Source organism: Papio anubis, chromosome 2 (genome assembly GCF_008728515.1).
Source record: "Papio anubis isolate 15944 chromosome 2, Panubis1.0, whole genome shotgun sequence".
NCBI classification, from domain to species: domain Eukaryota; kingdom Metazoa; phylum Chordata; class Mammalia; order Primates; family Cercopithecidae; genus Papio; species Papio anubis.
Genome location: NC_044977.1, coordinates 47,518,509 through 47,545,084, shown reverse-complemented (window position 1 = coordinate 47,545,084; position 26,576 = coordinate 47,518,509). Strand labels below are relative to the sequence as shown.

The window sequence follows — 26,576 nt, the reverse complement described above, 5'->3', positions numbered from 1 at the left end:
TGGATTTTATTGTGAACGCACTGGCAGGCCGTGGGACGGTTTAAAGTAGGGAATTGACTAAACTTTAAAAGCTCATTTTGGTTCCCAGGACCCGGGAGCTGAGGGAGAGAAGTGGGAATTAGGGAGAAGAGCAATCTGGTTTATTTATCCCTCCAAGCATCCTTTTTGACCATTCCAATTAAATCTCCTTTTTCTGAGTGCTAGTGATGCCAAGTACTTTCACATACATTATTGTTTTTTGGCAGGTGAAAATATTGAGTTGGGGAGAGGGCACTTCACCTATATACTTGACACTCGTTTTAGTAATGGTAAAGCGGGAATTTGCGCTCACATGTATTTCTGACTCCCAAATCAGTGCTCTATGATGACATAGCCACTGTCTCTGCCTGCTGTTGTCTGAGGTCACAGCCATGCCCCTTGGCCTTTGCAGAGCCTTAGCTTGTACAAAAATCTTCACTTAATACAAAGTTAAGCTACTGCCTCTTAGCCTGATTTTTCTAAATAGAAAGGGCTCAAAAGAAAAACCTCGGGTTTCCATTTTGAGCATCATCTTTCCAAAAAGGAAGTATTTGACTCTGTCTTACTAAGCAGCTATTACTGCAAGTAGCTAACATTGGTTGAGTGCTTTCCATGTGCCAAGCACTGTGCTAAGTAGCTGTGTGTCCATTGCCTTGTCATATCCAACGAATTAGTTGTCCCTTCCCTGTGTTAGTATGACAGTTTTCAGACATACAAAAAAAGTTGAAAGACTTGTATAGTAAGTACCTGTGTACCTAAATTCTATGATTAGCATTTTACTATGCTGCTTTATCATATATCTTTCCATGTGTCCCTCTCCCAATCCACTTTTACATTTCAAGGTGAATTGCAGGCATCACTACACTTCACCCCTACACCCTTTAACATGTGTGCCATTGACTAGTATGAACTCTGTTCAAGTGAGGAAATTCTGGTTCATAGAGGTCAAGTAAGTAGGTCCAAGGTTACTCATCTGGTAAGTGGGAGAGTATTTTAACTCAAGTCTATGTATTTAATCCCAGAGTCCATGCTCTTAACTGATGCTGTATGCTTAAGACCCACCTCAGCTACCAGATTCTTGTGTGATTCTGGTCACATCAGTAACCTCCTGAAAAATGAGAGTTAGACTAGGTGATCATTTAAAGACCCTTCCAATTCTTTTTAAATGTTAGAATTCAAGCTTATCTCACCTGAGAGAAGTTGGAGTGGAAACTGAGGGAGAATAGATGGAAGAGGTCCTGGTCTGTAAATAAAAGCACATATCCAAGGTTTGTAAAGTCTCTTCTACCTTGAGTTTCCCAAAGAGCTTCAGTGCTGAGGATTATATGACAAGGTTATATGGAAAGATCATAGTAGGTTTTTTTGTTTTTGTTTTTGTTTTTGTTTGAGATGAAGTTTCGCTCTTGTTGCCCAGGCTGGAGTGCAATGGTGCGATCTCGGCTCACTGCCACCTCTGCCTCCCGGGTTCAAGTGATTCTCCTGCTTCAGCCTCGTGAGTAGCCATGATTACAGGCGCCCACCACCATGCTCGGCTAATTTTTGTATATTTAGTAGAGACAGGGTTTCACCATGTTGACCAGGCTGGTCTTGAACTCCTGACCTCAGGTGATCCACTCACCTCGGCCTCCAAAAGTGCTGGGATTACAGGCATGAGCCACCGCGCCTGGCTAGGCTTTTTATCTGTTTAGAAATATAGCATCTGGGCTGGGCGCAGTGGCTCACACCTGTAATCCCAGCACTTCGGGAGGCCAAGGCAAGCGGATCACCTGAGGTCAGGAGTTCGAGACCAGCCTGGCCATCATAACAAAATCCTGTCTCTACTAAAAATACAAAAATTAGCCAGGTGTGGTGGCATGTGCCTGTAGTCTGAGCTACTCGTGAGGCTGAGGCAGGAGACTCACTTGATCCTGGGAGGCGGAGGTTGCAGTGAGCTGAGATTGCGCCATTGCACTGCAGCCTGAGTGACAGTGAGACTCCATCTGAAAAAGTAGCATCTGAAGAATATCTTCTAGGTTCTATTAAGGGCAGTGTGCTTTGGTAACTGAAGTGGAAATGGGATGGATATAGTATACCCACACATATTCCTTACTTTTTTTTTTTTTTGAGAGGGAGCTTTACTCTGTCACCCAGGCTGGAGTGCAGTGGCGCCATCTTGGCTCACTGCAAGCTCCACCTTCCGGGTTCATGCCATTCTCCTGCCTCAACCTCCCCAGTAGCAGACGGATCACAAGGTCGGGAGATTGAGACCATCCTGGCTAACACGGTGAAACCTCATCTCTACTAAAAATACAAGAAATTAGCTGGGCGTGGTGGCAGGCACCTGTAGTCCTGACATATTTTTTGAGGGGCTGCCATAAGTGTGAGACCAAGGTACTTCACTGTCCATGAGGAATAGAGGTAGAAGAGATAAGATGTATTCACAAGACTCTGGCAGTGTGGTCACTGCCCAGAGAGAAGAGCACCTTTTAGATAGTCACATATTCAGTTATTAAATCAGTGTAGCAAACCTTATATTATGCAGTCTTGAGATATAGATGCTCAGCTAGTGTAACTTTCTCAGTGTTCCCCCCTTATAGTCAAATACTCTAAAATATATGATGGTCCATAGCCCATTTATGGAATATGTGTATGTATATATACACACGTGTACTGCAAATGGTTAATAAAATTCAGAGATTTATAATGTATTTAAAATATACTAACAGATGATAAAGTAATTTAATCTTGAGGATTCAAAACATATTCAATGGATCTAATAGTGCCATAGGCTTAACTTCACAATCAGTATTTACAGTGTTCACTGATGACCAGCTAGTACTCTATGTCATTGATTCTTACCGCTTAGTAGGTTACTTTGGGAATTTGATGAAATCTATGGATCCTTTCCCTGGAAAAAAATGTATATGAATATAAACACAGTTTTGTTCCCAAATTCAAGAGGTATTTGGGCCCCTGGCGTCTATCCCTGTACCCTGGGCCAAAAATCAGTGTTCTACTTGTACTCATACTGTGCATTCTTCATACAGTAGCCAGCACCATGTTTTAAAAACAAATTATAACATGACATGTAGTCTTCAAGACCTTTTCAGTGGCTTCCTATTATTTATGTAGAGTAAAATCCAAACTCTACAACAGACTATACGTTCCTGTTCTGCGTTCTGGCTGCTGCCTACCTCTTCAGCCTCATCTTCGTGGTCTTTTTCACCATACTTTGGTCACTGCAACCTTTCTATCCCTTGGATATGCCAAGCTCGTTTCTGCTTTGGATTTTCTGAATTTGCTGTTTTCTTTGCCTGTAACACTGACTCCTGCTTCTCCCAGAGGTTCACATATCAAATTAAATGTCATCAGAAAGACATTTCAGGATCACTTTCTAGCCACTGATTCTCTCTCATCATCCCTTTTTCTTCATAGTGGTAATGAAGATCATGTATGCAATGTTTGTATGTTTGTCTCCCTCCCTAAAACATGAGCTTCACAAGTACAAGGCTTTTCTGCTTTGCCTCCGTTACCCTCGGCACCTAGAATGGTGTCTGCAGTGCACCGGCACTCAGTGTTAGTTGGATGAGTGTGTGAATTGTATAGGCCAGGGACTGAGTTTTTTCCCCTTGTGAAATATTTTAATACTGATTTATTCTTTCCACTGTGGCGTGTAGGCATGTGGCGTCATAGTAGAATTAATCAAAAGCAAGAAAATGGCTGGAAGAGCTGTCTTGTTGGCAGGACCTCCTGGAACTGGCAAGGTACTCATTTTCTCTCATTTTTTAAATCTACCCAAGAGAATGATCCTAGTGTCTAAGCCAAATTGAATTCATGTCTTAACTAGTCTTTGTTTAGCTAAATGGGTTATATGTATGTTTTTAAAACTAATGTGCAATAATACAATTGTGTATCTAAAATCCCTGCTTCTGAAATTCAAATTATCCTGGCCTACCTCCAGAGAAGAGAGAATGAAGTCCTTGAAGGGGTCTCATTGTCTCTAGAATTTGTCCTTTATCTCTTTCAAGTCTCCTTTGCTGTGGAAATACATTTCTGTTGGCCTAGGGCTTCATAAAGATTTTCTGAGTGACATCTTATTTGAGGGGACAAAAAAATGAGTCAACAAGCGTTCTTCCAAATGCTAGCTTTACCCATTGCTATTGTGGCTGTGTGAGAGATGAAAAAAAGAAAAACGAGAATTAGAGACATGATTTTTATCTTCAAGGGGCTTACAGTCTCTCCAGGGCAGAAAGAAAGGAAATCATGACAGCACAAGAGGACTCAGTATGAGTGCTCAGCTTTGAGGTATTGACTAATATTAAATGCAGCTGGAATTTGAGCAGGAGGCAGCACTGCGGGCTGGTACAGCTGGAAGGGTTGAGACTTGACATTTTCCCTTCAGAGCTAGGAGAGGATTTAGCTTTACAGGGAAGATAAGGGCCTTTCAGGCAGAGGACACCGTGTGACTTCTTGGGATTTGTGAGGGGACTGGCCAGATACTTGAAATTCACCAGAGTTCCCAATCTGAGCTTGCTTATTCTTCAAAAGGGCCGCTTGATGTGAGCAAGTGGGAGCTTGGGGTTGTGTGTGAAAAGAGATGGGCTTTAAATTCCAGCTCTGGTATTGACTCGCTGTGAGACCTGAGGCAGGTCCCTTAACTTTTCTGAGCAAAAGCATACTCTACCTATTTCAAGCAGTTATTAAACTGATCGGTTGTAAGATAATGACTTGCATTATAATTTTGAAATGATTATTGATCATGTATCTTATATTGGTGTCTTACAAGGGGAAGAAGTGTTGTATTTGTGAACAGTTTTTTCTCTTCCTATACAAAAGCAAATTGTGAACAGTTTTTTTAAACTGTAAAGCGCCATACAGATGTGAGCTTCAGTTACCTCTCTCCAGGCAACATTAGCTTGTCCAGCGCATTTACCATTTATTTGCTTGCAATTCCTTACATCTTAGACCTTCTCTTTCCCTCCATTTTTCTTCTTCCTAAAGTAAATAATTTAGAAATTCCTTCTAGAAGTTTGTTGGTGGAAAGTCTCTCAGGTTTGCGTTCATTATGTTACCCTTGTTTTGAAAAAGAGTTATGTTGGCTGTATAATTCAGTTGACAGATATTTTCTTCTGTGCTATTTCACAGTACTTCTCTCTCAATGTTATTTGCTCCTTTGGCTTCTGTTGTTTTTGAGAAGTCTAATTTTGAGGGTTTTGACTCTTCTTTCTGCATGTTTTTGAGATGTTTTTGGTTTTGATGTTTCACTATGATATTCAGAGTGGATTAATTTTTGTTTATCCTGCTTAATGCTAATTATGCTTCCTGAATCTGAGTATTATGTCTCTGCTCAATTCTGGAAAATTGTCAGCCTTAGGAGAATCGCTTGAACCCAGGAGGCGGAGGTTGCAAGGAGCCAAGATCGCGCCATTGCACTCTAGTCTGGGTGATAGAGCAAGACTCCGTCTTAAAAAAAAAAAAATGTCAGCGTTAATCTCTTCAGCCATTGCCTTTCCTCATTCTCGTTGTTGTCTCCTTCTGGAACTCCAGTGAGATGAGGTTAAGATTGCAGTGGTTTTCAACCTGGGGCAATTTTGCCTTTCCAGGGGCCTTTGACAATGTCTGCAGACATTTTTGGTTCTCACAACTTGGTTGGGGGTGCTACTGTCATCTAGTGGGTGGAGGCCAGGGATGCTACTAAACATCTTACAGTGCACAGAGCAGTTTCCATAATAAGGAATTATCTGGCCATAAACATCATAGACCCAAGCTGAGAAACCCTGGACTAGAGCTTCTTGTTTTGGCCTCTTTGTCTTTTGGCCTCTCATATTTGTTACCTTTTTGACTCTGCCAAATTATGGGTAATTTCTTTTAGATCTTTGTTTCGGTCTAATTGTCTCTTAAGCTGTGATTAAGTGACTGATTAATCCAGTCTGTTGAGTATTTTTTTCCTTTTCATTTTGAAAAGTTTGGAACCTACAAAAAAGTTGAAAGAATAGTGTGATGAGCCCCTTTATACCCTATAACTAGATAGCCAGTTATAAATATTTTGTGACATTGGCTTTTTCTCTAGTTTATTTCTGAACCACTTGAAAGTAAGTTGTAAGGATGTCTTCCTACATGACCAGGATGCCATCATCAGACCCACCTTGCTAATGCTATTATATTCCCCCAATTTTTGTCAATTAAAAATTAAATTAATTAATTTTTTAAAAATGAGGAGCAGAGCCAGGCAGAGAATAGTGTCTCAGGAACCAAGGAAGGAGAACCTTTAAAGAAAGGAGTAGGTAACCATATCAACTGCGGTAGAGAAATCACAAAGATGAAGGAGTCTGGCAGCTCATCATATGATTCCATGAGCAGTTAACAAATGTGCTTTCAAAGACAACGAAGTTAAATGGTTTTAATGAAAAGAAAATATAGATGATAGAAATTAGAAAACATCTTTCCAAGTTGTTTCAGTTTTCGGCTTTTTGAAAAACACCAGAATATCAAAATGCAATCAAAGGTTACACACTGCATGAATTGTTATAATGTCTTTTCTTTCTTTCCTTCTTTTTTTTTTTTTTTTTTTTTTTGAGATGAAGTCTCGCTCTCTTGCCCAGGCTGGAGTACAGTGGCGTGATCTTGGCTCACTGCAGCCTCTGCTTCCCGAGTTCAAACGATTCTCCTGCCTCAGCCTCCTGAGTAGCTGGGATTACAGGTGCCTGGCTAATTTTTGTATTTTTAGTAGAGGTGGGGTTTCATCGTGTTGGTCAGGCTGGTCTCGAACTCCTGACCTTAGGTGATCCACCTGCCTAGGCCTCCCAAAGTGCTGGGATTACAGGCATGAGCCATCGTGCCTGGCCCCCAGGTGTATTTTGTTATGGCCCACCTTTTCTACTTATGTGTGGCCCTTCAAGAGTCCTCTTTTTATGTTTGTTTTTTTAATTGTAAGGTTTCGTTTGTTTGTTTGTTTGTTTGTTTTTTGAGACAGTTTCACTTTGTCACCCAGGCTGGAGTGCAGTGGTCTGTTACCCAGGCTGGAGTGCCGTGGTCTGTTACCCAGCCTGGAGTGCAGTGATCTCAGCTCACTGCAGTCTTTACCTCTTGGGTTGGGGTGATCCTCCCACCTCAGCCTCCTGAGTAGCTGGGACTACAGGTGCACACCACCATGCCTTGGCTAATTTTTGTTATTTTTGTAGAGATAGGGTATCGCCATGTTGCCCAGGCTGGTGTTGAACTCCTGGGCTCAAGCAATCCACCTGCCTCGGTCTCCCAAAGTGCTGGGGTTGCAGGTGTGAGCCACCGCACCCAGTCCTGGTTTTATTCAGGGGTTTCTATCTAAGTGCTATATCTTGCTGAGCTTTCCTGTATCCACAGTCTCCGAACTTTCAAGGCAAGTGGTTTACTGCTCTGAATGTTATTATTTATTCGATTCTATGAACAGGTCTATGCAGCACTCTGTAGTAGGTGTAGGAATAGTAGCCATGTCATATACTTTCTCTCTGGAAGCCTTTAAACGGAGGAAACGAGACACACGTGTTTTGTAAGAGGAGAGGTTTTCAGTGGACCCAGTGTGCCATATTGCTAGAAGCATATGTCCTTCATTTGTTTTGGTAATATTGTATCGCTTTCCTCTCAGGGAATATGAGAAGTGCTCGGTGTGGTATTACCTTATAAGTTTGTCCACTCCCTTCCAATGTGTATGAAGGAATTTGGTGACTTCTGCTTAACGGTTTGCTGCAGGGTCCCGAAGTTTAGCCAACTTAACTGGGTGACAGGCAGGAATACTGCTTATTTTAGAGATGCAAATGCATGGTTCATATGCATTTCCACTCTTGAGGACCTCACACTGTTAATAATGGGTTTGGGTTTTAGAAAAAGGAGATATTCAGATGAGATTGAAAAATAGAGATTTCTTCAACCTTCTTTTGGAAACCTCTTTTTTTTGTGCCACTTGTCACTCACATGGGGTGAGTACAAAAAAATAATGGCTTTGGAGACTGGGGTTTGCATCCTAGTGCTGCTGCTTGTGGTTTGACCTCGGGTGTGTTGGTAATTTTTGAGTTTTGTTTCTTAATCTATAAAGTACAGACTAGATGATCAAGGTCATAGGCTAGTTGGGGAGATTCGATGAGGTCTGCGCAGCACTCTGTAGTAGGTGTAGGAATAGTAGCCATGTCATATACTTTCCCTCTGGAAGCCTTTAAATGGAGGAAATGAGACACATGTGAAGCTTTTTTTTTAAACCAAGTATTTATCATATTTTAATGGAAGTATGTTTATCTCTTCTGTATTAGGTAAAGGGAGGGAGAGTGCCATTTAATTGGATGTGGTCACTGTCTTTGAAGTTGAAAACCGAGGGTAGGGAATTGGGGCTGGCAGGGATACAAGGAAGAGAAAGAGGAGTGACTGGGAAGGGGGTGGAGTTTAGTTAGATGGTGGTCCTGTCCAGCCTGTGGCCCCACAGGGAGTCTGCTGTTAGAGTGCTGCTCCTCTCATTGTGCCCTTTCACATTCCAGAGATTTTTTTCCTTTGCTCTTAGAAGAATACCAGTTTTTAAGGTGTCAGCCTTGGGCTCACAAGTGCGGATGCCTAATGAGGCAGGCAGCGGGGATGAGGAAAGTGGCTGGGTGCGCTGTGGCGCGGCTGCCATGAGCCCCTGGTGCTTGGCCTTGCTGAAGGTCACCGTGCGACTGCAGGCCAAACAGAACCAGGCTGTGAGCAACGAGTTTGCCACTTGTGATCTAGCATGGCACTTTAGTACTTTCATTTGACAGATGAGGAAATCGGGCACCTGAGATTTGCCGACTGCCCAAGGTCATACTGAAAATTAGTGGCAGAACCAGCACTAAATCTTTCTGTTCCTGGCTAGTGCATTTTATACTATGCTATATACTGATTCTCCACCAGAGCTTACTACCTCAAAACTATCAACAACAGGGCATGGAAAACAAAATCTGAGAGGAATCTTGACTGTTAATTTTAAGACACCGTCTCAGAGTTTCACTTTGTTCTTCAGTAACAAGCTTGTTTTCTTTCTTAGCCCATATACCTGGGGAGCTGGCCTTACTTGTGCTCCTGTTTCAGAGATGAGGAAAGATGAAAATGGCATTCAAAGGCCATGGCCTTGCCCAGTTCTGTACCAACTTTAAAGCGTTTGCTTGCCATACTTGACATTTGACCATACACCTGTGAAGTCTGGTTCTGTTTAGCATTTGTCAACTGTAATTATCTTACCAAAAATCAATTTGTAGTTTATCACAGGGCGTGTTTAAGTGTAACTTGTTAAGACCAACTCATAGCTTCAAAATCCTACTTGAGATATCCTTCTTCACTCTTTATGGGCTATATAACATAAAATGAACAATCAGTTCATTCATTCCTTCATTATTTCTGATGGGTTGTAGATTGGTGTTTTTCTGTATTTGTAAAAAGGGAAAGCAGGTATCTCAAAGATGCAGTGGTGTATTCTGAGCAATTAGGTCAGAGCCACGTATTGATATTGAGGGAACAATTTTGGATGACTATAAAGTTCGCCCTTCCTATCTGTGGGTTCCATGTGTGTAGATTCTGCCAACCACAAATCAAAAATACTCAGGAAAAAAAAATAAAAGATAAAAATACAATAATAAAAATAATGCATACTTAAAAATACAATATAATTATTTACATAGCATTTATATTTTATTAGGTATTGTATGTAATCTAGAGATGATTTAAAGTAACAGGAGGATGTGCATAGGTTATATGGAAATACCCTGCCATTTTATACCAGGACTTGAACATCCATGGATTTTGGTATCCCTGTGGATACTGAAGAGTAGACTCTTCTAATTATGACATGATCTTTGGAGTCCTGCTGCCAGAGATTAAATCTGCACTGCCATTTTCTAGATTATGGTACTTACATTGTGTTATTTAATGTCTCTCGGTTTCTCATGTATAAAATGGGGAGAATACTAGTGTCTATATCATAGGCTGGTTGTGAGGATCATGTGAGGCATTTGGAGTTGGGCCTGTGCTGGATAAGTCTGAGTGATTGATAGCTTGTAATTATGGGGAACATTAGAGATGCCATTTATGATTTAAATTGACTGTCCACAAAAGTCATCAAACATTTGTGAAACATGCTGTTCCTAGTTCCTCGTGGTTCTGTAGCATGTGCTTGTGAATTGTTTATGTTTTCAGGACTGTGAACTGTGTTTCCGTTGCTTTCTTCTGTAGACAGCTCTGGCTCTGGCTATTGCTCAGGAGCTGGGTAGTAAGGTCCCCTTCTGCCCAATGGTGGGGAGTGAAGTTTACTCAACTGAGATCAAGAAGACAGAGGTGCTGATGGAGAACTTCCGCAGGGCCATTGGTAAGTAGTGTCACATTTGTGGGAGGAGTTGGTCTCACTTCCTGAAGCCTGTGCACCGAAGCCTCTTTGCAGTGAAGATGCCTTTATGTCTGGTATTCGTGGCACTGCTATTTTTCTTTTGGCACTTAGTGCATTATTTTTCAAATGAAACAAAACCCCAGCTTTTCTAATTGAAGTGCCTTAGCAATTGGAGCAACTATGGACCCTAGCTGTGAGCCTGGGCTTCATGCAATAAGTAGATGTGTCTAAAAGTGTGTTTTTTTAATGAGTCATATTTTCCTGGAAGCCTTATTTTGCCATTAGAGATGACTATCCACTTAAAAGGTTTTGGATTCAAGCCAGAATCTTTGTGTGCCATGTGGCCAGAATACCCCTGGTCCTGGATGGTGAGCCAGAAGAGTTGTGGCCTGTCATAAAGTGAGGAGACTGTATGGGGACTGGCAGATCTTAGAGGCTTATGGCGCCAAACTCTTAGGGCCTCAGGCTGTCATAGTAAGTGCCAGTGATGAGCCAGGCCTTCCCTCCCCTGAGGGGAGATTATCAATCTACATTTCGCATTTGAAGAAACAGTCTCAGAAAGTTGTGAGAGTAACTTGCTAGTGACCCAGTTAGTAAATGGCAGAACTAGTTTGATCCGACATCTGTCTCATTTCTAGAGCCATTGCTCTGAAGATTTTCTGTGAGAAGAAAATGGCTTCTGTCTTGAATTTTTGCCTTTTGCTAGCTGGGACTTCTGGGGTAGTCTTTTGGCCCTATTTCTGCTGGTACAGCACTGGGCAATTCCTGGTTTCCCTCAGATCTGCTTATAGAAATAGCTTATTTCTTTTAACTGTTGCATAAAAATCCAGTTATTAAGCCATTTCTGTTTTTTGAACATTTAGATTTATTTTCAGCTTTTACTCTTAAAAACAAGGCTACTAGAAACATCCTTTTATGTGTCTTTGTGCACATGTGCGAGTATGTTTCTAGAATTTACCTGCTGAGTCGTGGGTTATGAACACTAGTCAGATTGCCTGTACCAGTTTCCAGGCCCTTTCATTGTCAAACCAAAGTAAGTATTCTTAAGAAGGAAATTTACCAGAAAACTTTGAGGAAATGATGAAACTTTAAGACTGATGAAGTTTAGTTTCGGAGTAAGATCAGGTAGGACTGTAGGCCATGGTTATGGCTTTGGATTTTACACTGAACAAAAGGAGAAGTAGTTAGAGAGTGCTGGTATCCCTGTGCTCTGGTTTTGCTTTTACCAGACCCCTCCGGCTAGGGTGAGAGTGGGAGTGGATAATAAGGGGGGTGAGGACAGAGAGGAGTCTGAGCAGGACAAAGTAGTGGCTCGGACCAGGGTGGTGGCAGTGGAAGTGCAAAGTGGTTGGATTCTGGGTGTGTTTGCATGGTAGAGCTGACAGAATTTCCTAAAGGGTTAGATATGGGGCTGAAAGAAAGAGAGGAGTCGAGGAAAATTCCCAGGTTTGGCCATTTTTGGAGATGGGGAAGAATGGGAGGGAGCAGTTGGGTGTTTACTCAGTGTCTTCTGGGGATACAGTGGTCAGTGTTTGTCTCTGTAAACACAGTTCCTGGCACATAGTGGGTGCTCAGGAAAGTTCTGAGTGAGTGAGAAAAGTGGGTAGACTTTGAAGCAGTTAGAAAACAGAGGTCTTTTTTTTTTAGAGAGTCTGTCGCCAGGCTGGAGTGCAGTGGCGTAATCTCAGCTCACTGCAACCTCCGCCTCCGGGGTTCAAGCGATTCTCATGCCTCAGCCTCCCAAATAGCTGGAATTACAGGCACGTGCCATCACACCCAGCTACTTTTTGTATTTTTAGTAGAGATGGGGTTTCACTGTGTTGGCCAGGATGGTCTTGATTTCCTGACCTCATGATTTGCCTGCCTCGGCCTCCCAGAGTGCTGGGATTACAGGCATGAGCCACCGTGCTCAGCTGAAAACAGAAGTCTTTAGCTAAAAAATATGCTATGTTTGGTTTATGAAGTATTTTTTCTAAATTTGGAACTAGTTGTCAATATTTAGCAATAAGGAAGTGTCATAAAGTGCTCATTTCTGCCTCCTTGAAGCAGCTTTCATTCCCACAGAAGGCGGAGCTGAGCGGGTCCCTCTGACCAGGTCCCCATAAGCATTGAAGTTTGTGACTATTTTTCTTAACCAGAGAGATTATGAACTGTGTCCAGTGGCTAAGTTTTGTGTTACTTAGAATAGATTTATTTTTATTTTATAATTTTAACACTTCCTCAGTGCCGTGATTTGAATATTTTTAAAACTGCAAAGTATTTCTGCCTGGAAATATATTATTTTTACCATCAAATATTGGATTTTTTGGTGCTTATTTTAATTATTTTATTTTGTTTTAGTGCCATGCCATGGTCTCACTCTGTTTCCCAGGCTGGCCTTGAACTCCTGGGCTCAAGTGATTGTTCCACCTCAGCCTCCCAAGTAGCTGGGGCTATAGGTGTACACCATCACGCCTGGGTTTGGTGCCTATCTTACTTATCTATTTTTAAAACATTTGTCTCTTTTTAAATTTTTTTTAGAGACAGGATCTTACTCTGTTGTCCAGGCTAAAGTGCAGTGGTGTAACCATAGCTCCCTGCAGCCTCAACTCCTTGGGCTCAAGAGATCCTCCTGCCCCAGCCTCCCGAGTAGCTAGGACTGCAGGTGTACATCACCATGCCCAGCTAATTTTTTTAAATTTTTATGTAGGCCGAGTGCAGTAGCTCACACCTGTAATCCCAACACTTTGGGAGGCCGAGGCCGGTGATCACCTGAGGTCAGGAGTTCGAGACCAGGCCGGCCAACATAGTGAAACCCCGTCTCTACTAAAAATACAAAAAATTAACGGGGCATAGTGGCATACGCCTGTAATCCTAGCTACTTGGGGGGCTGAGGCAGGAGAATTGCTTGAACCCAGGAGGCGGAGGATTGTGCCATTGCACTCCAGCCTGGGCAGCAGAGAGGCTCTGTCTCAAAAAAAAAAAAAAAAAATTTACGTAGAGAGGCCAGGCATGGTGGTTCCTGTAATCTCAGCACTTTGGGAGGCAAAGGCAGGCGGATTACTTGAGCCCAGGCATTAGAGACCAGCCTGGGGAACATGGTGAAACTCCGTCTCTACAAAAAATACAAAAATTAGCTGGGTGTGGTGACGTGTGCCTGTAGTCCCAGCTACTGGGAAGGCTGAGGTGGGAGAATCACCTGAGCCTGGAAAGTCGAGGCTGCAGTGAGCTGAAATCACACCACTGCACTTCAGCAGGCAACAGTGAGACCCTCTGTCAAAAAAAAAAAATCGGAAGACTGAGACACGAGAACTGCTTGAGCTCAGGAAGCGGTGGTTGTAGTGAGGTGATATTGCGCCACTGCACTCCAGCTTGGACTGCAGAGTAAGACTCCTCTCAAAAAAAAAAAAAAAAAATTGTTTTTGTAGCGATGGAGTCTCACTGTGTCAGGTGGTCTTGAACTCCTGGCCTCAAGTAATCCTTTCGCCTTGGCCCGGCAGAGTGCTGAGATTACAGGAATGAGTCACTACACCCATCCCAGTGCTTGTTTTAAACGGAGATATTATAGACTTATGGAGAAGTATGTAAAACATTAATTATGAAGTAAAGGCTTATACAGTCACCACTGAAAGAATAGAGCACGGCCAGCACCTCAGACATGTGTCCCTCCCTGGTCACAACCCCTTCCTCTCCCAGGTGGGACTCACAATGTGCCATAATTGTGTGGGAATGGTTTATGTGATCACCATAACCTTGTACACACATGTGTGTATTTCTAAACCATGGGGCTTAATTTTGCCCTTTTAAAACTTTATCTAAATCATACTTTATGTGTTCCTTGTGTCTTGCTTCTTTAGCTCAGCGTCTGTATCTGTAAGGTTCAACCCATGTAATTACATGCAGTGTACTTTGTAGATTTTTACATTATATTTGGAATAGCAGTGGAAATGATTTGCAGGACTCCTTTAAGGTTTAAAATCTTCTGAGTATTTTTTTTTTTTAAACATGTGCCCATGATTTTATTTAACTCATAATAAAGATGAGATGAACAGTAAGATGTTACAACTAGTTCAAATATCTGAGTACTTTTTTTTTTTTAATTGAGACAAGGTGTCACTCTATCACCCAGGCTGGAGTGCATGGCACGATCTTGGCTCACTGCAATCTCTGTTTCCTGGGCTGACATGATCCACCTACCTTGGCCTCCCAAAGTGCTGGGATTACAGGCGTGAACCACCATGCCTGGTCCCCGAGTATTTTTTTTAAATGTTCTATTTACTTAAAAAATGTTTTTCTGATATTGATAAAATCTGTGAAAACTGTCTTCACATGGGTGTATGTATGTGTTTGCATTGCTTAAAGGTAACAAATGCTTTAAAATTCAGAAAAATAGAGATAAGTTCCTTGGCATCTGTTTTGTAATTTGCCATTTTTGAGGGGAGGGGACAGTATCATTCTTTTGATGGCAGCAAGGTGAAAAGAAATTTCTTGATCCTACCAGAGAATAAAAAGGCAGACCATTGACTATCTTTAAAAAGGAACCCTGCCCATCTTCCTCTGCCTTTGAATTCTGTGAAGTTGGGAGAGGGGGTGGGGAGGAAGCAATAAGCTGACCAGAAATAAAAAGCAGGGAGTCTGTGCTATTTCCTTGATGTGATGAAGGTCCCTGTCAGGGATTTAGAAACCTGAGCCAGCAGATGAAACCTGTGTCATTTGTGTTGTCGTTGCCAGAGACAGCGCCAGCTCAACCCCTTTCCTGGCTAACAGCAGGTTTCATTGTCCGTCACCCACGTCCCCCGCCTGCTTGTCAGCACAGAGCAACTTCTAAACAAATGTGGGGGCTAGTGAGAGACGGGAATGTCTTTCTTCCCCTCCTTGAGGAATTTCATGGCACATTCATCTAACAGTAAATATAAGTAAGCATTCCATTTGAAGGAATTTATCACTGTGGGATATAAAAGGTTTGATTTTTAAAAAATCAAAGTTCACTTTTAAAGTACAGGATTTTCCAAGTTTACCACAATGTTCTGATATATTCATGTTGTTTGGAGAATTTTTGTCTCAGATTGATGTTCAGGAACTAAGAATTTGGTAAAGCACAAATGAAATGAGTCCTCTCTTTTGGGGCTATTCCAAAACTTCCATTTATAGGCTATTAGATGGAATGAAGGTAGAGTAAAACTTTTCCTTAACTTTAATATCTGAGAGTCTTTGTCCTGACTGGGTTTCTGGGGTAAAGAAGGCAAACGGCCCAATGATAAGATAATGACCACATTTAAAAGTGAGAAGTTACTGAGTGTACCTGACACCATAGGTAGTGTTTCTTAGTGCCGTTGGAATATTTCCATATCAGAACAGAGGTAGCTTAATGGTGAGAACACCAAGTCCTTATCATGCCACCCTACCGTCAGAACTAGTTTATGTTTCCACATTTGTAAGTTGAATAGTTTTTCATTTATTCTTTAGATAACTGGATCTCAACTGTGTCTGTACTTTGGAATCAAGGGCAGAGTTTTAAACTAATAGTGATGGCAGGGGCCCATCCCCTGGGATTTGGAAGCAAGTGGTCTGGGTACAGCCAGGGCATGATTCATTATAGGGGCCCCTCAGGTGGACCTAAAGGTTGAGAACCATGACCATAGGCTCCAGCAGAGGTTTAGAGTAGTATTTCCTAAACTTAGGCCATCAGTGGTCTTACTTCACTGGGTCTCACTGGTATTATTTACTTAAATTTTTTTTTAAAGTAGACTTGGTAATTTTGTGCATATGTACGAAAAATGTGCAGAACATAAATGCATAACTTGGTGGATTATTGTAAAGTAAAAACCTATGAAACCAGCAGCCAATAAAAAAAGGGAATGTTGCCAGAACTCCAAAGTACCCTTCATGTCCACTCCCGGTTGCCATCCTTCCTTACCCAAGTTAATGGTAGTCTTGATTTCTAACAGTATAGTTCAGTTATGCCTGACTTTTAGTGCTGAGGTTGAAGGTGTTACGGTGATACAGGCTATAACATTACATGACTGACTCCTTAGAGTTCTCAGGCCATTACCATATAGAACATGTAAATGTATCTGTAGGTTCGTTTCTTGGGTATTACTAATAGGTGGTCTGCCTAATGACAACCTCTTCACTCTTAGTGACTTCATTCATTCATCCATTCACTCTACCTGCCAATGTGCTAGGCCCTCAGCTCAGGTGTGGGCAGTCTACAGAGGGATAGGCAAGGTCTGCAAGTTACGGCATTGCCGTGTGCTGGTGCTGTGCCAGTGGAAACACAGGTCACCATGGGGACAATTTGGAGGATGAGGAAGAAGGATGTGTGAAGGGGGAGGGGATAAGTTTTAAACTGAGTCTGCAAGGAGGAGTTGCCTAAGCTTAAAAGAGTGGTTCAGGAAGCAGAGCCATTATATGCAAAAGCATGTAATGAACATAGAGATCATGTTCTAAAAATTAATTTAACAACGATTCTTGGATAATGAACAAATGTTTATTAAAGAGCTAATGGGGATGATGTTTAGAATTTGGAGAGAAATTTACCTTTATTTGCAATATTCTAATGTGTTATGGACTTAGAAAATTGTAGAGCAACTGGGCGTGGTAGCTCACACCTGTAATCCCAGCACTTTGGGAGGCCGAGATGGGTGGATCACCTGAGGTCAGGAATTCAAGACCAGTCTGGCCAACGTGATGAAACCCTGTCTCTACTAAAAGTATAGAAAAAAACCCAAAAATTAGCCAGATGTGGTGATGCACGCCTGTAATCCCAGCTACTTGGGAGGCTGAAGCAGGAGAATCACTTGAACCCAGGAGGCGGAGCTTGCAGTGAGCCAAGATCATACCATTGCACTCCAGCCTGGGTGACAGACCAAGACTCTATTTCAAAAAAAAAAGAAAAAGAAAAAAAAGAAAATTGTAGAGCAACACATTGCAAATAATGCATGACAGCTGGGTATTTCTTCTTGGAGTACGCAGTGAGCCAGAGGCCATAACACCTGGCAGGGTCGAGTGTTACCCACTGTTGACATAGATACCTAATTATTTTATTATGTCCTGCTCAGGCTTGATAGTGTCAGAGGGTGTGTAGTGAGTTATTCCATTGGTTTTAAGATTTCCTTTGAGAGTCAAAAATTCAGGAAACAAGGCTATAGGAGTTTTGATAGCCACTGTTCTGGTGGAATAGAATGGTGTGGGTTCAGAGACTGGATTAAAGGCTAGAGGTAAATTTCACCCCCTTGGAAATGGAGCAGACAATTTTGAGAATTATAACTTGTCTATCTAGTTCTGGATTTGAACCCAGAAAGTTCCCTTAAAAAGTTGCATTTCTAGGCCGGGCGCAGTGGCTCACACCTGTAATCCCAGCACTTTGGGAGGCCGAGGCGGGTGGATCACAAGGTCAGGAGATCGAGACCATCCTGGCTAACATGGGGAAACCCCGTCTCCACTAAAAATACAAAAAATTAGCCGGGCATTGTGGCGGGCGCCTGTAGTCCCAGCTACTTGGGAGGCTGAGGCAGGAGAATGGAGTGAACCCAGGAGGCGGAGGTTGCAGTGAGTTGAGATCGCGCCATTGCACTCCAGCCTGGGCGACAGAGCAAGACTCCGTCTCAAAAAAAAAAGTTGCATTTCTAATAGTACCTCTGATTTACATTGATATGTTTGTATTGCCTTTTTACCCATCATGACCCCCTGGTATGTACATTATTGAAGTTGATTTGTCAGTTCTGGTGACATGGAAGTTTTGGGCTCTCAGTGTGAGAGAAAAGATTCTGCTTCTCACCATGACCCCTCTGCCACCTCTTCCAGGGCTGCGAATAAAGGAGACCAAGGAAGTTTATGAAGGTGAAGTCACAGAGCTAACTCCGTGTGAGACAGAGAATCCCATGGGAGGATATGGCAAAACCATTAGCCATGTGATCATAGGACTCAAAACAGCCAAAGGAACCAAACAGTTGAAAGTGAGTACATGTTTGTGGCCTCTTTTCTCTTGACCCTACCAGCACTGTGGCTTTGGGCAGGTGCTGTAGCCTCTCTGCATCCGGTGTCCTGACCTGTGCACTGCAAGTGTTGATTTCTGACAGAACTGGTTGAGGATATTGTGTGTATAAAGCAGTACCTAGCACAGGGCTTGCACATGGGAGAACTCAAGGAAGATAGTTCTTTTCTTACTTACTTACTCCTAGGAAACTCTTCATGTTAAAACGTGAGCTGTGTGATTAAGTCAAGAAACTACCTCTGCCATTGCATGTCCCATATTATGACCATGTGTCAAATACGCTGGGCTGGGTCTGAACCTGGGCTTTAATTTTTCCAGTTACCAATGCCCATGCTCATAGAAAGAAACAGCACTGAGTAATCAAATGAGAGTTGTATAAAGATGATGGATGGACTTCCCAGGGGCCACATGCAGAATCCTGACTGCAGTTGCTTGTGTCAGGAACCTGTGGTCGCTTCAGTGGCTGGTTCTGCTCAGTACAGGGCTTTGTGGAGAGGCCAGAATGGCGACACTGGATAGCCCTCGAAGACTCCTCAGCCACCTGTCCTATAAGTCTTTAGGATGGAGGCAGTAGAGTTTCTAGGGGAAGAGCATGAGTTTTGGAGTCTAAGTCCTAAAGGAATCCCTGACTTTGTAAACTTACAACTGTGTAGCATTAATCTCTGAATAGTAGTTTCTTTATCTGTTGAATGGGAATAATAATTGCCTGTCTTTCAGGGTTATGGCTTTGGGTGTGGCACCGAGTTACCTAATGAATGATAGCTGTTAATGTTATCGTGAGAGCCTTCACTTGGAGAAATGAAACAGTCCAGATTTTAGGCTTTGCCTTATTATTATTAATAAATATTATCATTGTAGCTCTCATTTATATTGTATGTGCCAGGCCTTGGACTAAGTGCTTCAACAAACATTTCATTTATTGTCATTCATAACTTTATATGTATATATATTTGTGTGTGTGTGTGTGTATAATTTCCCTCGTGTTACAGATGAAGGCTCATAAAGAGGTTACATGGTTATCCTGGGATCATCCAGCCAGTCAGGTGGCAGAGCTGACCCTCTGAGCCCTAACTGTTGTGCCGTCTGCCCACCAGCTTGCTGTGTGACCTTTGGAAGTCAGTTGAGCTCTCTGGGACTCAGTTTTCTCATCTATAAACTGCAGGAAATTGACCATATAATTTCTCCATCTTTATTCTGTTCTACGATTTTATGGTTCTTTGATTCTCTAAGGTTGTTTCTTGGTCACTGCTTTATGGAGATCATAAAAATGTCACTTCTTCAAAGGGCCATTTTTCTTTTTCCTAACAGGGTTTCAATCTCAGGAGCTTGCCTCTGCAAATATCTCTTTTATACCTACCCCTTGTCACTTCCATTCTGAATTAATTAGATTTCTCAGTAGCATCTGCCACCTTTCCAGTAATTACATCTTCAGTCAATTCATTTGGGAAATTAACCGGTATAAAAATGCTTGAGGCAAAAAAGAAGTATATTCTGCAATGTAGGACAGATAAAATAAGGCATACAGTTTAAATTTCAGCTATTTGTAACGCTGCTTTGTACAGCTTCTTTACAAAAATAATGTAGAGGAGAAGATGAAATTTTTCTTCCAAAATGAATACTTTTAGGTACTTTTAGAATATGTGCAAGATGTTTGGATAGAAGGTGCTCAAATACTTGGTGGATATTCAAGTCTGAAGGAGTCTTCTGAGTCCTCGCAATGAGAATGCCGTTAGTACTCCTAACCCCTTCGTGCCAGGCCTTACCTGAGGGCCTCACCCACTTTTGTCCTTAGGCGCGCAGGCTCACAGCAGTTCTGCCAGGGGCTGCTGTCCCCAGCCAGCCAAGGAGAGGCAGAGCCCTGGGTTTGCTGCTGTGGTGGTAGTTTTTTAAAAGCTTTATTGAGATAGCATTTTAAATAAAACTCACCCATTTTAAGTATACAATTTCAGGAATTTTAATGTATTTTCACAGTTGTACAATCACCACAATCTTAATTTCAGAACATTTTCATCGCCCCAAGAAGAATCCTCCTGCTCATTTACAGTCATTCCCCATTCCAATTATAGACCTCGGCAACTACTAATCTACTTTTGGTTGCCTTCTTTTGGACATTTCATATGAATGGAACATACAGTGTATGTCTTTTTTTGTATCTGGCTTCTTTCACCAAGCCCTGGGTTGTTACTTTTTAATTTTGTTTGGGGCAAAGCCCAAGTTTTTTTCCACCATAGTTACATTATATCACATAGCTCTCCATGAAGACCTCGAGAAACTTATGTTTAACTACAGAATCCTTACAAAGGCAACTGTCCTAGAATGTTAATCACTGAGGGTCACCAGAATCTGGAGAAAAGCAACAGTTCCCCAAATCTGCTTATTTCCTTTCCTGGAGATACAAGCAGGCAGACCCAAGGGCACAAACACTGGGATGTGAATCAAAAGGCTTGGGAAATATTCTCATTTATGCGTTTCTTTGAATTACTATATACATCTGTGATTGCACCAGGGTGCAATAGATGAGGAAACTTAGAACTGAGAACCTTATCCAAAATCATAGGCCCTGCAAGATGCCAGCCTTGAGATTGATAAGCAGGTGCTGGCAGGTACTTCAGTTGCAGAAAGTTCCACCCCACCTGAGGTGAGGCAAATGAAGGAGTGAAGCAGGGATGATGATCTCAAGGGGGTGATAGGGCCTGTGGTCCTGTGGACAGTGGGGGCCGGGCCCACCCATCTCAGGGCAGCCAGGACCATCCTTATAAAAACGCTGCTGCCAGTTTACAGCCTTTGGAATCAAGGGAAAGAGAAGAGTAGGTGTCCCATGTGTCCCTCTCATGCTTGTTACACAGGGATGCAGGTATGCTGGCCCCCCTATTCTCTCCCTGATGTGCTTAGTCCCCGAGCCAGTCTCTTGTGTGGTACTCATGCATCCACATTCCTGCAGGTCCCAGTATACATGCACATGCAGAACAGCCTTTCTCCATGCACTTGCTAGCTACCTCAGATCCCTTACGAAAAGGTACCTTACATGGTATCTGAAGGAAATGGAATACGTATTACACTTCTGATTTACATTTTTTTTTTTTAGCTGGACCCCAGCATTTTTGAAAGTTTGCAGAAAGAGCGAGTAGAGGCTGGAGATGTGATTTACATAGAAGCCAACAGTGGGGCTGTGAAGGTAATGCCTTCCTTGGGACACAGCATTGTCCCTGATTTGTTTGCCATGAGAATACCTACGTGACAAGGGAGTTGTTTTCTTCAGAGGGTATGGGGTGTGTGGGGAGGGGCTGGTGTCTGTTATGAGGCTGATAGAAGGTCAACTAGTGGCTCTTTATGTATAATAAAGTTTGCCTTCCTTTTATCTTCATTCTTTAACCTTCTCACGATTAAAACAGGCAGTCTGTTAGAAAAAATACTAAAACCTGTTCAGAGGGGGAGGACAGGGTGAGAAACCAAAACAACTTTAGTCATTTTCAAATTGAAATGTGCAGTGTATTTAATCTTCCTTTTATCTCTTTGGTATTTTCTTCCCAAGATATATGCATGTGGGAAGGAACGCTGCATTCGTTGGCATTCTTTTCTATCTGATTTTCAGGGTCCTGTACAGTGTTCCTCACTGTTTAATGGATGGGCATAATACTTCATATCAACAATAAATCACTCACCTACAAAAGAGTCTGAGCAGCTCCTCCGCCTCCAGTTAATCTACTGGATTTGCCCTTTATCAGGAATTGCATACAGTTAAAAGAAAGAAGGGAAAAAGGATTTTGGGAGAAAGTATCAGGTGTTTTTCAACCCAGTTTTTGGAGCCCAGTGATGAGCAGATAACTCCCTTCTCTTGGCAGCAAGGGAGTGGGGCATATTTGGAGTTTGTCAAGTAGGCTGTCAGGCCTGCAGTGGGAACTGAGACCTTTATCTCACTTAGCCCTGTGCCATTTGGGGACTTGGCAGTGAAAACTCACCAGGCACTCATTTTTCTCTCTTTTTGCAGAGGCAGGGCAGGTGTGATACCTATGCCACAGAATTCGACCTTGAAGCTGAAGAGTATGTCCCCTTGCCAAAAGGGGATGTGCACAAAAAGAAAGAAATCATCCAAGATGTGACCTTGCATGACTTGGATGTGGCTAATGCACGGCCGCAGGTACTGCCTCAATGCCTGAGTGACCTGGCACACTAGCCCTTTTGTATGTGCGTGGAGGTCTGAGAATGAATTGTCAGAGTCTTGCTGCCTTTCTTGAGGCAGACGGTCCTTTTCTATCTGTAATGTTCAGCAATTAACATCGACATGAGCTACGAGGGACTCCTTTGTTCCCATTCAAATGCTCTAGTCACAGATGATTTCATGTGTATTGTTTCTTATCCCAGCCAAGCCTCTGGCCCTGAGCTAGCCAGCTTCCTCCATGGCTTTACTCCAGCAGTGGGCTCACGCCTGGGATTCTCTGGGTGTTAATGGCAGGAGGGCAGGAGTGTTCTGTGAGCCCGTTACAGGATTTCAGAAAGCCTGACAAAGCTCTTTCTTTCCCCCTGCTTAGCAAAAGCCACAGTGTTTTAGCTTTGAGCTGGTACTGTTGTCTGCTTCTCATGCAGATGGATACTTATGCCTTGACTAGTAAAATGTAGGAAAGGATGTTATCACTTTACAGCATTTGTAGGAAATATGTGATTAAAAGAAACAAGACACCACTGTTTCTTGTGATGGTCTTGCAGTTTGGTTTCCTCTTCATCCTAAAAAAGACCTCTTCACTATTAGGGAATAGTTTGTTTTCTGACTTGAAATTTGATCCGTGGGTGTTTTGTTCCTTGGAGCTTTGGTCAAGAGATTACTGAAGACTTATTTTGGACCAACAGGTCCCCTCGGTTGGTGAAGTGGCCATCCGCAAACTGAACTCCTGGGAGCCCTTGACCTGAGAAGAGTGTTGGGCTGGGAGTCAGAAGTCAGGAACTGTGTTGCTCCATCACTGACTAGCTTGGTTAATTTGTCACTTTGGGTCTCTGGGTTTTCTGTGGTTTAGGGTTCTGATTTTGAGTTTTCTCCTACCTGGCAAGGCAGTTTTGAGGACCAGACAGGAAACATTTGCTGCCTTTAGCTATTCAGCATTTAGTGAGCCCCTCTGTGTCTCAGGGCCTGGTAACTAACAGGTGATCACTAAATGCTGAACAAATGACCAAACACCAGCCTCTTCCTCTTGCTGACTGCACTCTTAGGAGCCCATAGGAGGATGCAGGTGAGTGGTGAACCTGTTATGGAGTCAGCCATTCCACAGGGAGGGGCCCATAGACTGAGTAGCTCCAGGTTAAGTAAGGACTAGGCTGATGCAAGCCTGTGGTCAAATCTAGTGAGAGGAGGCACAGCAGTATAATCATGGTATATTTATACTTACTCTTTATACCTACTCTTGTAGTCCGTGTGTCCCCAAAGGCACAGAAACATTGGGAGGAAGTCATGAGTCTGGTTAGGGTCAGATGCCCCCTAGAGGGCATTTGACTTGAACTTTAATGACTGGGAACTTCCTAGGAAGGAGAATGGCATTCCTGGCAGATGGAATAGACTTAAAAGCATTGAGTCATAAAAGAGCTTGCGGGTGTCCAGGGCAGGGCTGGTAGTCTCATGTGGCTAATCAAGGAACAAGGGATTGGAAAAAGATAGGGCTGGAGAAGGAGGCTGGGCAGGCCCCACGGAGCTTATACTTACCATGAAAGGATTTTGTTTGATTCTTACAGGTCAGGGGAACCTCTAAAAATTCCTCTGTGTTTAGAAGCTCCTCAGGCTTTTGAGGAGGGGTCTCCTTACCTCAGGATCCCATGTTGAGTTGATGAGTGGGATGCAGGGGGATGAGGCTTCTGTAGTCACCTTACAAAGCAGCACTGACTCTAAGTCTTCTCTTATGCAGGGGGGACAAGATATCCTGTCCATGATGGGCCAGCTAATGAAGCCAAAGAAGACAGAAATCACAGGTAGGAGAACCAGCGTGGCCTGCGAGCAAGGGGCAGGGTGGAGGGCCCTACATTCTGAGATGCCCTTGTGGCTCTGTGAGCACATCCGCCCTGAGAAAATGCCTCAGAACAGTTCCTTCTTCCTCATAGTTCAGAGCTTGACTCTAGCCTTAGTCTCTGGCATTATTTAGGCAGCCATACAGCAAGCACACTGTGTGGTCTCTGCCCCACTGCAGTCACAGTTTCTGGTCCCTATGAGGCCCCAGAAATGTGGATTTATTTCGCCCAGCTCTGCCCGAGCACAGACTCTGGAGCCTTGGTGCTGTCAGCCCCTCCCTAGTAGAACACTGGGCAGCTTCACAGACCAGCTCCACACACTGCCCTGCCCAGTTCGTGGGCTCTTCCTAGAGCTCCACAGGGGACACTGCTGCTGCTCTCCTGTGAACCTTTATTTTACCCTGCGGCTCTTCCCAGCTTTCCTGTTGCTGTTTTTTTCTAATTCCACCTACAATTTCGTCACTTTAAGATGTTAGTTAAACATTAAAGCAAATATTATCTTTAAAGTTTTAGCCAGGGCAGCAATCTGAGACCTTTCTGTTTGAGTTGTCAGGAGCAGTTTCTTTCTTTTCACATGATTTTCAGTGTGCATCCTCTTCGGACAGTCCCGGCCTCGTGCCGTTGGTGGAAGACGCTGTCTCAGATCTTCCAGTTTTCTGTTTGTGAGCTGCTCCCTCCTGTCAATAACACAGGAGCTGGTTTGGAAAATGAGCACTGAGACCTTAGCTGGGTTATGTAACTTTTGAGAGACTCATCCCTCTAGGAGCTCTGAGATTGGGCCTTTCTTCAGAGCCTTTCATTCCTCGAAGGTTTCTGCTCAGGATTCTAAAAGCACCCACTTCCTTATTCCAGGCACTTGATTGAAAGTTAATTAACCTAAGCATTGTTGTATGGGACCAAAAGAAAGGGTCATTTACTGAGTATAGAATAGGAAAATTTGCATGTGAAAACTCATTTCACTCAGGGCTCCTAAACTCCTGTGTCTCCCAGATCAGACAGAGCTACACTGGGTGTGTGGGAGGTGATAAGGCATGGTAGGGAGTGTGACAGCAGTGAGCATGTGCTGTGAAGGGATTCCCATGCAGAACACCCGTGCTACCTTTTTACATTTAACCAAACACATCTTTTGGGGGAGGCTGCCAATTTTGTGACCTTTAGGTGTGATTATCACTGTGTTCAGATGATGACACTGAAGCCTGGAGTGGGGGGACACACCCTGTCAGGGATCACATAGCTAGTAGGAAAACTAGGCTCCCAGCGTGGGTTTGGATTGAATTCAGGTGGAGGAGAAAAGGCGATAGTCTCTCCCAGCCCTGTGCTGACCTTGCCTGCTGATCCTTGCATCTCCTAGACAAACTTCGAGGGGAGATTAATAAGGTGGTGAACAAGTACATCGACCAGGGCATTGCTGAGCTGGTCCCGGGTGTGCTGTTTGTTGATGAGGTCCACATGCTGGACATTGAGTGCTTCACCTACCTGCACCGCGCTCTGGAGTCTTCTATCGCCCCCATCGTCATCTTTGCATCCAACCGAGGCAACTGTGTCATCAGGTAGGATGGCTGCAGCCACAAGGCTTTTTTACCTTCCAGCTGGGCTCGTTTGTTCCTCAGGATCTCGCTAAACCCCACGAGGTGGGATGGGGATGAGGGGAGGTCACGTTGTTTTTGAAGGAAAACGTGCCAAGTGGCTTGCCTCTGGTCTCATTTCCCTAGTCACCAAAGGCAGCAGCTGCCCTTTCACTCATGATGAGGGTCTCCCATGTGATCTCTGGGGTGTGATACTACAATCTGGTCATTCAGTTGGCGTCACAAAGGTGAGATCAGACAGGGCTAGCCTTTGATGACATTATACACATGAACGTCTTCAGTCTTCACCTGCACTCTGAGAGGTAGGCATTATTGACATCATTTTTCAAGTAAGGAAACTGGAATCATAACTTGTCCCTCATCAAAAAGACAGGATAAGAACCCAGCTCCTTCTGATAACAAAACCAGCATTTTCTTTCTATCCCAGACCTCTGAACCACACTGGTTCTTTCCATCCCCCCGCTCCACTCCTTCCCATCCCTTTGGCTGCCTTTGGGCAGGGCAGATGTTGACCCCTGAAGACAAGTGTTCCTATGGTGCTCATCCTGCCAAGATTGGCCCAAAGCTGGGTCAGGGACCTTCCTGGGGTTGCTTTTTCTCCTAAGCACTCTCCAGGCTCGTGGTCCTAGAGAACATCCCATTTTCCCATCTCTCAAGCCCAGTGTCAGTATTC

General features: G+C 43.3%; 1 protein-coding gene across 2 annotated transcripts in view; it reads left to right on the top strand.

The window, feature by feature from the left end:
- RUVBL1 (RuvB like AAA ATPase 1) overlaps positions 1-26,576 on the top strand; it is a 42,625-nt gene that overhangs the window by 747 nt on the left and 15,302 nt on the right. For both annotated transcript variants that reach the window (XM_003906912.5, XM_009181373.4), the window contains exons 2-8: positions 3,675-3,761; positions 10,204-10,336; positions 18,140-18,291; positions 21,415-21,504; positions 22,318-22,467; positions 24,218-24,281; positions 25,669-25,867. In XM_003906912.5, coding sequence (XP_003906961.1) covers positions 3,675-3,761; positions 10,204-10,336; positions 18,140-18,291; positions 21,415-21,504; positions 22,318-22,467; positions 24,218-24,281; positions 25,669-25,867 — 875 coding nt within the window. The remainder of the gene's footprint in view (positions 1-3,674; positions 3,762-10,203; positions 10,337-18,139; positions 18,292-21,414; positions 21,505-22,317; positions 22,468-24,217; positions 24,282-25,668; positions 25,868-26,576) is intronic.